This window comes from Bombus vancouverensis, chromosome 9 (assembly GCF_051014615.1).
Source record: "Bombus vancouverensis nearcticus chromosome 9, iyBomVanc1_principal, whole genome shotgun sequence".
NCBI classification, from domain to species: domain Eukaryota; kingdom Metazoa; phylum Arthropoda; class Insecta; order Hymenoptera; family Apidae; genus Bombus; species Bombus vancouverensis.
The window spans coordinates 711,166-721,633 of NC_134919.1; the positions used below are offsets into that span (position 1 = coordinate 711,166).

A 10,468-nucleotide genomic window follows, 5' to 3' on the forward strand; every position below is an offset into this window, starting at 1 on the left:
ATAATCCTAAAACGACAAATTAAACAAATGAAAAAATAAGTATATATATCAATCTAAAAAATATTAATATAGATGTTATCATCTATAATCACATTTTATGTTTATGTCAAAATAAAGAATAAAATCTGATAATTTTACAATGACGATCATTTTAACATAGTTTCAATATGTTAAAAATATAAATATAGAAGTATTTTATAAACAATAAGAGACCTCCGTTAGCTGCAAATCCTTTGTTTCAATGGAAGATCACTTTCTGAATCACTGGATTCATTAGTAGTACCAGGTTCATCATCTGAAGAAGAATAATCCTTTTGTTTTACTTCTACATTCTCTTGGGTTCTCTTAGGCTATAAAATAATAAATTTCATTAATTGTGTTGGTAAATTCAATCAATATATATGATTGAGGAAAAACTAAATTTAATTGATACCTTTGGCCAATTTTTAGCAGGCCTTTTTGTAGTATTAGTTTTTGGAACATATTTGTCAGCAACTCCTTCGACACGCCTAATATCAAAATCTTGATCTACTTTAGTTACAGTTTGCAATCTTTGTTCTTCTGATGTTACATATAAATCATCTGGTTGATGATAACTGTTATGCGTTTCATATGCTCTTTTACTGCAAAATAGAGCAGCGCATACTGTACATTTTATTAAATCTTCTGGAACAGCTTCTCTTTCTTCCTATTAATTATAAAGGTAAAATGTTAAACATAATGCACCTGTAACAAAATTTGCTTATTTAATATTTATTTATATTGCTTTACTTGAGTATGAGCTCTTTCCAAATGTCGCTGCAAATTGAATTTTATAATATATTCAGCACCACACAAATGACAGTAATACACGCTGAGAGCATCATTCATTGAATTTACTTTGATTTTATTGCTAGGAGGTGGTGTTGCTATTGGTTGAAATAAATGTACCATCCTATAAATTAAATTATTAGATACAATTAAAAATTATTTAAAAATAAAAATCATAAAAAATATTATAGAAAAGATTTACAACCTTTTATGTATAGAACGATAATGATAATCTAAAGCTTTTTCATTATAAAACAATACATCGCATTCTTCACATTTCTTATGTTGTTCTTTTCTCTCACTTTCAGATGAATCATGTGATGCTTGATGATTATCCCTGTGTGTCTAATAAAAAATGAGTAGTTTATAAAATTAAAGAAGAAACATATATTATGTAGAAATAGAAACATACTTTTAGAGGAAATTGCATCCCACAATAATGACAATAAAATTTTGTTGGAGAATTAGGATGGACTTTAAATCTATGTCGTATTGTTGCACTAATTGAATCAAATGCTTGACCACATACATCACATTGGGTATCATCGTTTTTGCTTCTTTTGACGGGTTTACCACGAGTATCTATTTCTTTGTTGGCATGTTTCCTATGTACACAGTATATTCACATGTAATTAAATTTTTTATTTCTAAAACATCATTTCAATAACAAACTCAATAAAACTTGTTTTAATTTTGTTTTCTTCTTTTTTTAGTAATGAGTTATTAGGAAATCTATGAACAAAACAAAGTTTGACATATTATATCAAAATTATATACTAGAATTTAGGGAAACTGAACAATTTCTCTTCCTCTTCTACATGCATGTATAAATTTATCTTATAATAATGCACTATTAAAAAAAATCTTTCTCTTATGAATATAAAATTTCAATTGTTAGTAATAAAATCATAATAGCTAACATATAGTTAAACAAAATATATAAATCCAATATATAGCCAATATTTAAAATACACATTCACATTCACATTCTTTGATAATACTGTTTCTGTTAATTTTCTAACTTGCTAACATTCGTTTTGCAATACAACTAACAAAATGATATGAAGGAGTAAATGTGTCATAAACTAATGTGTGAAATATATTTAACTTCTATTTAATGGAATAAAATATAGAATATAGTAATATTTCATGTATTACATTTTGCTTATATATTTATTTGATCATAAAATACAAGATAATCTTTAAATGAAATAAATATTTATGAATTTTATCGGCCTAAAACTATTAAAATCTGCAAAAACGAAAATGCAAAATTTAAAGTTAAATATATCATTTTAAAGTAAATGTAATTTTAAATATTATTATAATAAAATTGTTCTAAACTTAAATATTATTTTAATCTTCAGATGATGAAAACGGAAGTGAATATAAAATATAATTAACAAAATAAAATATATTTTTCATATAAAATATATTGTTGACTCATCTTACATTATTAGTTATTAAGTAATAATTATGCTAAATTTTAAATAATGTAACAATTATTTAAAACATTTTCCAAATATTTACTATCAATCCAATTAAAATTTTATTTACACAAAGGGCAAATTATATATATTTATACAATGTTTCTCCGAAAAATGTTACTTTTTAGTAAATGTATGAATAATCTAATAGAATCCATCACAGTTAGTAAAAATTTGTTTAATTCTATGTTGTATATAATTATTTGTAATTACATCATTGTAACTTGTGTTATTATTATAATTATTATCATAATAAAAACACCTTTATACCGAAAGCAAAAAAGAAAACGCAAGCAATTGGAAAAATAGCGCGAACAATACTCTATCGGTAATATAGCTGAATATTATCATTAACGTATTTAAAAATATTTTTATTTATTATAATGTTTTTATTTCGGAATGTGCATTGGAATAGGATGGAAAAATAGGTTGTACGTATAAAAATATCTTTCTTTTATGAAATTGCTTGCTTGGTTATGAACATATCAAATAGAATAGTTTCTTTTAGTACCTAAAATGCTCCTGCAAAGCTTCCTTGGATTCTAATTTTGAGTCACACAAAACGCAATTGTATTGGCCTTTAGCACTCATTTAGGCGCGAATTCTTATTTCAAAAAGACATTAGAAATTACCGGACGTCTTTGCGCCAGGTAGTATAACATATAAGTTCTTCACGTTTTAGTATTCTATCGTAATAGGTATATTCAATTGATCACAATCCGTAACAATGTAATCTTCGTTTTTTTTTTTTTTAAAACATTATCGTTTCCCAATATATACGGTGTTCATTCGTGTTTGAATGTAAAAAATTTTATAGAACTCACGTCCGCGTAGAAAAATCAATTTTCGGCCATTTTATTGGATTGAAAGTCGCGCCACCTATCGTATACTACTCAAAAAGATACAAAACGATCTGTTTCTTTGAAAGAATGTTAACATATAGTAATTTAAAATTGAATAGCAGTAAATTATAAGAATATATAATTATAAAGGTCACGAAATTTTGATAAATAATTAATATAATTATTAATATAATATAATTTTACACAATTCAATTCCATATAAAATATATGTATTTTTCTTATTTTAGAATACATATGAACCGTATATTCGTATTTTAATACACTTATCTCTTATAGAGATTTATATTCATATATCCGTATAATTTCTTTTCTCTAATACATTACAGGAAAACTAATGTTTATATATAAATATTTACTACTTTTCTGAATCATTACATGAAACAGAAATAAACTAGCAAGTAAACTTAAAAATATGAATATAACGTAATTGTCTGTCGCGTTGCGCAGTGTATGTGCATCACAATTATGTTACACATAAGAAACTAAAATTGGCTTTGGACAAGTTATAAATTTTTAATACTATTACCTTTGCATCGTTTAATTACTTTAAAAAAAAGTGACATTAACTGAACACACAGTGCGGAATCTACGGCATTATATTAAATTATAAGTCTACTGAATATTTAATATTAATTGTAAAATTTGATCTCATATAATGTATTAAATAGAAGTTATTACTTCATTGTAATTCCTGGTACAATGTAGGTGATGATTGCCCATCTGTTACGCCCTGAGCTGCTAGTTCAGCTAATGTTCTTTCGAGGTAACTTTTATCAGGGTAACCATGACCAGTTGTTGATGGTCCCAGTTCAGTCTTATGATGAATTTCATTCCATGTTACTACATCTTCTCTTCCAGTAGTTATCGATCGTCCGATTGTAAATATAAGTTTTCGTTCAAATGCAATTTGTAGCAATCTTAAAACTCTACGACCTAAATTATTATCTGGAAGGTAACATATACGTGGAAAGCCTACAGCATAATAAGCTTGACCAGGATTGGGATGTTCATTTCCTTGAATTCCTGATGGAATGCTAAAATTGAGCATTTATTTAAATGAAATAGTTATTTCTCAAATATATTGGGTGATCTGTAATTGCTGGACGAAATCCCTAATCTACTTACTCATAGGTTATCTGAATTGTATTTGTATTTGGAAAACCAGGCAGTGCTCGGAGTATTCTTGTCCAATTCATAGTTCCAGGAGGTTGATTTCCTCTTTTTTCACCATAAATTAAACGACAAACAGGGCACTGTATATACATAGGAGGTTGTTGACAACTAAGCATTGCATTCAAACATGCTAAATGTAATCTATGTTTACAGCGAGTTAACTCTACTGTTAGTGGCTCTGGCGTACCCAGACAGACAGGACAAGAGTCGCAATTATCACTTTCTACTACTTTCACATATTGGGAAATAACATCAGATTCAGTGTCTACACCTGAACAAAGTAAATTCATGTAATATGTTATATAAAACTATGAGAAAGTATGATAAGGGTAAAAGTAAATTAAAGGAAGTATGATAAATTACTCAAAATGGCATCTTTGAAAGCATCATCACTTCCTACACTGCTGTCCAATAAATCTATTGGATTTTCATGACTCAAATATGTAGAAACTGTATCAACGCTTGGCCTTCGTCCACTTTTTGTACTACTAGAATCTACATCCAATGCACTATCCCAAGTTTTTCTTTTTTGTCCAGATTCGATACTTGTAATTGAATTATTATTTTCTATTCCATGTTTATTACTAAATATATTAAAATTACTCAAAATAACACGAGCTATGTTTGATGGACCGGTATCTCCACTTTTGCTCTAATAACATATGTAGAATTATCATCATATAATGATAATATAATATCATATTTATAATATTAGTAACAAGTGCTCTTTTTTACCTTTTTATTGTTCTTTTTTGTATTTCCAGTAGATGACTTTTTATGTGTGATTTTTGTAGTTAAATTTTTAACAATTGCAGATGTTGCTTTTATTTCAGAAATAGCTTGTAATTCTTCTAAAGCTACTTTGACTAAAGGATAAGGTGCTTGCTGAATACGTCGTATCGATCTTACATATCCAGTGCAACAACGAACTTGAGTCAAATTACAAAAATTTATGATATAAGGAAAACCTAAATAAGTCTTAGACACATCAATAGTTTTATCACCCTAAAATAAAAAATTAATAAAATTTTTATAATTATGATTAATTTATAACTTTTATTTTTCTTCATAATGTTCTTACTTACTCTTGCCCATGCTTCTTCTATCAAACATTGCACTTCCATATCATATGTATGCCAATCATCTGTGTCACCAGCCCACTCCCATTTAGCACCTTTACCAGCTGGAGAACTTGGAAGATAAAATTTTCTTCTAATATTATGCGTTTCATTCCCATCCTCACTACATTGTGTTTTAGTTTTTAAATTTATATAATACCTATTTAAAGCAATAGAAATATATTTTTTTTTGTATATAAATAAATGTTTTTTTCTGTATATAAATAAAGGTAAAAGTTTATTATATGTATTATATTATATACTAAAATTATATTTATATATAATATAATAATATTATATATTATTTATGTTACCATTATCAATTATCAGTATCCTGAAATATAAAACTAAATGAAATTATATTTCTTTTATACTTTATACTTTTTGCTTTTATAATCTTTTCCTGAAACAATCTTTGACGTAAACATGTTTTATTTATATTTGTAGAAAAATGAGAAAGTTTTCAAGCGGACTTAGATATATCAGAATCTTTGGTTACATATATTAAATACAAACCTATCCAAACTAGGATCTGCATCATTCAGGAAAACCCGAGTTAATTTTTTACAATGTGCTCTCTCAAGATGTTGCGACACCGCAGGACTATAAGGTCTCCAACGTCCGTGACGATTTTCCCACTCCCACACAACAACAGCATGACCATGTTCTTGCGCCTGGGCGTTCATTTTCTTAAAAATTTACTTAAGAATTTCACATGCACGCGCAACACATATTTGCGCAGTCAAAACGTGAAAACATTTTCAATTTTTTTGCATTCAGCCTAATTTATCTCACTACACAAACACACGCGTCAACGTATATGTACATACAAATAAATTCATGTATATCACACCATTCATATTGTAATCTAAATTATAATATCAAAATATACAAATGAACTTTAATAATGAATTTAATAATGAATAACGATTCTGATACTGAATGAATTATATCAAATAAATTCTATTCCTTACTTCATATTATCTTGTTTGTAATAAATTAACGATTAATGAATAACGAATATAAGGCGAATAACTTCACCTGAAGTACACGCAATTTTAAGCATCGAATAATCGCAATATCGATGATCGACTTTGAATAATCGTATTTAAAAATTCTTGTTACTTAAATTTAAGTAAATGTTATAAAAGTTGGTTTAGGATACTTTGAATCATATATCTCACTATTTTTAATTAAAGTCATCATAATAGTTTGAAACATTTATACATATATATATATATATATATATATATATATACATATGATATAATTATTTGTTTTCTGTTTTATTATTTATTGTCTCATTTATCTTTAATGATATCTTTTAATAATACTTTATTAACTATTATACAATATTACTTTTATAAATCTAGCAAAAATTTTTATTGTTAACATTTATATAGTCTCCATAAAAATCTATATCTACTTGCATATATATGTATTATGTGTATTCATGATGTCAAATGAATGTTTGGTCAGAGCATCGTGTGTATACAATTATATCGTTTATGATTTATAAAAACTGTGATTTTTTATGAAGAAGACATTAATTTCAAATCAATACAATCGAGAGTAACACATAAACTTGTATATAACAAATAAATCATATTTCTTTGTATTATTATTGTGTAAAGGTTGTTCAAAGCATGATTAAATTATTTTCGTAAATGCAACTTACAACTTGCTGTAATAAACTTTAAACGAACTATGAAAATACTGAGAAATTAATTATTCGTATTACGAAAGATTAATAACTTGAGAAAGATATGCATATGTGTTAATGGATATGTTTATTCTCTGAAGTAACGTGTAGGTTAGCTTTTGCAGTTTTTCAAGAAATTTCTAATTTCAACGAACATTCCAAGAATATGGATGTAGAAAAAGTTGCTGTATTTGCCAGTGTAGGATTCGCAATAGCCATTGCAGCATTTGTTATATGGGGTCCATCTCCTAAACCTCGAAAAAAAGGTATAGTGCGAAATATATTTAATTTCTTACAATTGTCCAGGAGAAAGATATTATATGTTATAATTTATGTATCCTTTTAGGAACAGTTATTGGAATCAATAATTTAGGATACACTTGCTTCTTGAATTCTCTTTTGCAAGCTTTGGCGGCTTGCCCAATTTTTATTGGATGGTTAAAGAAACAATATGAAGCAAATGAGAAAGTTAATTTCATTTCGACTTCATTATCTGTTTTTGAAAGTATGTTGTTAATTTTAACAAAATGTCCTTAATTTTATTAATTCTTTACTATAAAAATGATGACTGATATTTTATTAAGAAATAAATTATAGTAAGAATTTTTAATTCATTAAATTTAATTTACTAAACTTAAAGATTTATTCATTCAAATACTATAAATAATATATATATTATTATGGAATGTATATTATAAATTTTTTTTTGAATTAGAAATCAATGGATATACGGAAGATTTATATGGTGATGTAACACCAATTGAAATAATTTCTTCACTTGGTAGTCAATGGAAATTTGCACCTGGTCATCAGGATGTACATGAGCTATTTCATGTAGTTCTCAGTGCATTACAAGCAGAAATTCAACATGGAAATAGGGTATGCTTACAAACTAAAAATTATCAAACTAAAGTTATATTGAATTGTTAAAAATACATTATTGTTTGGTATACTACATAATATATTAAGTAGTTTGAGAAAACTTTCAAATTTATATGACATATTTTTAAATCTTTAAAGTAAAAAGACTAAATAACAAGTTAAATATATCTACAACAAATGATTTCAGAAAGGTTGTTTGTCTGATGCTTTACCACAAAGTACAATAATGATAACAGATACAAAGAAATTGGGTGATCCTTTATCATTTAGAAGTGTATCTTGTAATGATATTGTATCAGCTAACAAAAGTCCTAACATTCCAAATGGTTTTGATAGAAATTGCAACAGTCATGTAATATCATCGACGACGTCCATATCAAGTATTCCTATGGCATATAATAAGCCAGGTATAATCCTTGCTAGGTCTTCAGAACTACTTTCAAAAAATGTTGGAGTTGAGGAAAATAAAGAATCTCTTAAACCGTGGAACTCCTTATGTGCTATGTCATTTTCTATTGCTCCACCAATATCGATAGTAGTACATCCATTTTCTGGCTTATTAACTAGTCAATTACAATGCAGTTGCTGTAAATGGAAGGTTAGTCTTTTATTTTAATTAGAATTTTACTTTACTTTAATACAACATATTTAATTATAAAAAAATAAATAAGAATATCTTTTGTAGTCTGCAGTACATTATGACAAACTTGAAACAATTTCTTTACCTTTGCCTCCTTTGGGTCCACATATTAAATCATATCACACATTGGAAGAATTATTAACGCGTTTTGTAACCAGTGAAATTGTTCAAGACGTTTCATGTGACGGATGCGGAATGCGTTGTTTAGCTACTAAAACCTTAACTCTAGGCAAACTCCCTAAATGTTTATGTTTACATATATCAAGAACCACATGGAGCTCTTCAGGAATACCAATTAAGAGAGATGATCCAGTCAAATTTCCTGAAGTACTAACTTTAGATCCTTATACTTTTATAGAAACAAAAAAGCGAAATGCACGGGTATGATATACAATATAATGTATCAAATATATATGTTTGCTAGTCACAAATTTAATATGAAATATGAATTGATAGGGCGATCCTGAAGCAACAATGTTACTTACTAATCGAACAACGCTACAAGATAAACATAAGTATCAATTGCGTGCGATTGTAGAACATCGCGGACCTGTTGATTCTGGGCATTTTGTTTGTTATAGACGAGGAAATAAAGCCAATCAGTGGTTGTATACTTCGGATAATGTAGTTGAGAGCATATCCTTGATTGAAGTTTTATGTGCCACACCATATCTTCTCTTTTACGAGCGTATTAATAGCATATAAGGATAGTTAGTAATCAATTTTAGTAACCGCAGGAAGTTTAGGAATGATGACTCAATATATTGAAATGATGTAATGATCATAATGGAATTTAAGAGACTGAATGTGTCTAATAATAGCTTTTATGTTCCTATTGCAAAACAGTTTAAATTACTTCAAATTATTCGTTAAACAAAGAGAACAAATATTTATATTTATGTGAATTTTTTATTTAATAGATTTCACGTTTTCTGTATCACTTTATTTTCGTACAATGGTACATAAAAAACAAAAATAAAAAATATTTTTTTTGCTTATAATTTTGACATTATGATTTTCTAACTGAATGAAATAGTGCAAAATTTGAAACAAATTTTTAAAAATTATACCTACTTAATAATTTATGTGCAACAAAACAAAATAGTCGACATTTAAGGGTAGCATCATAGAATATTGTGTATGTAGAATACTATAGTTATAGTTTGTAGAGGATTGCATTACTTGCTTGGTAAATTGCATTGTAATAGTGAAACAAAATCAAATTGTGCCAAATTAATCAATCGTTTTTATATATAAACTTAAACTATTATTTTATACATCTGGAGTTTGAAAGTTTAATTCTGGATATGTACTTTAAATGAAATACATTTTCGTGCAATGAAAAAGTAATAAGTTGAGATTTTCAATAACTTGAACAGTGATAATTTTCATACCCTTGTATCATTTAACTCAACCCTTTGTATTATACCTAACTCTAATATGTAGTTTTCTACATCTAATCTAGTTTTTATAATAATTAAATTACAATGTTATGTTAACGCTTGTTTATTAATAATATTCTTTATTTCTCCATCTGAAGCACAAATGTTTTGGAGAACCCATTCTGGAACAGGCGTACAACTGCCCATGGAGATTTTAAATTAATACCTGTACCTTGTAGCCATTCTGAATCCACAAGATTAAATAAAAAAATTACAATAATATCCACCACAGTGAGTGATTATATTTATTTTATTTTAAATTTATTTTAAAATATAAACTTTTATTATATGGTTGAAGATAAAGCAATAAAAGATACTAAATCTTAAATATTCAGATTTCAATTTTATAAG

General features: G+C 26.8%; 3 protein-coding genes across 4 annotated transcripts; 1 reads left to right on the forward strand and 2 right to left on the reverse strand.

Annotated features, from left to right (window-relative positions):
• Positions 1–54: 54 nt before the first annotated feature.
• On the reverse strand, positions 55–3,235 carry LOC117159948 (uncharacterized). The gene is made up of 6 exons (XM_033340245.2): positions 2,809–3,235; positions 1,223–1,415; positions 1,016–1,155; positions 772–934; positions 434–688; positions 55–350 (listed from the first exon to the last, which is right to left on the reverse strand). Exons 1-6 carry the CDS (start codon positions 2,886–2,888, stop codon positions 219–221), a joined length of 963 nt encoding a protein of 320 aa, XP_033196136.1. The 5' UTR covers positions 2,889–3,235; the 3' UTR covers positions 55–218.
• Positions 3,236–3,352: 117 nt separating this feature from the next.
• Positions 3,353–6,473, reverse strand: dx (deltex E3 ubiquitin ligase). 2 transcript variants are annotated; one of them, XM_033340220.2, is made up of 7 exons: positions 5,968–6,473; positions 5,419–5,611; positions 5,069–5,338; positions 4,697–4,985; positions 4,286–4,604; positions 3,839–4,194; positions 3,353–3,746 (listed from the first exon to the last, which is right to left on the reverse strand). In XM_033340220.2, exons 1-6 carry the CDS (start codon positions 6,135–6,137, stop codon positions 3,840–3,842), a joined length of 1,596 nt encoding a protein of 531 aa, XP_033196111.1. In that variant the 5' UTR covers positions 6,138–6,473; the 3' UTR covers positions 3,353–3,746; position 3,839. The 2 variants fall into 2 exon arrangements, with proteins under 2 accessions (XP_033196111.1, XP_033196110.1); XM_033340219.2 differs by having other exon boundaries at positions 3,353–4,194.
• A 434-nt stretch (positions 6,474–6,907) lies between these two features.
• Usp30 (ubiquitin specific protease 30) lies at positions 6,908–10,339 on the forward strand. Its single transcript, XM_033340230.2, has 6 exons — positions 6,908–7,419; positions 7,500–7,658; positions 7,869–8,032; positions 8,223–8,633; positions 8,721–9,056; positions 9,132–10,339. Exons 1-6 carry the CDS (start codon positions 7,320–7,322, stop codon positions 9,378–9,380), a joined length of 1,419 nt encoding a protein of 472 aa, XP_033196121.1. The 5' UTR covers positions 6,908–7,319; the 3' UTR covers positions 9,381–10,339.
• The last annotated feature ends 129 nt before the right edge of the window (positions 10,340–10,468 follow it).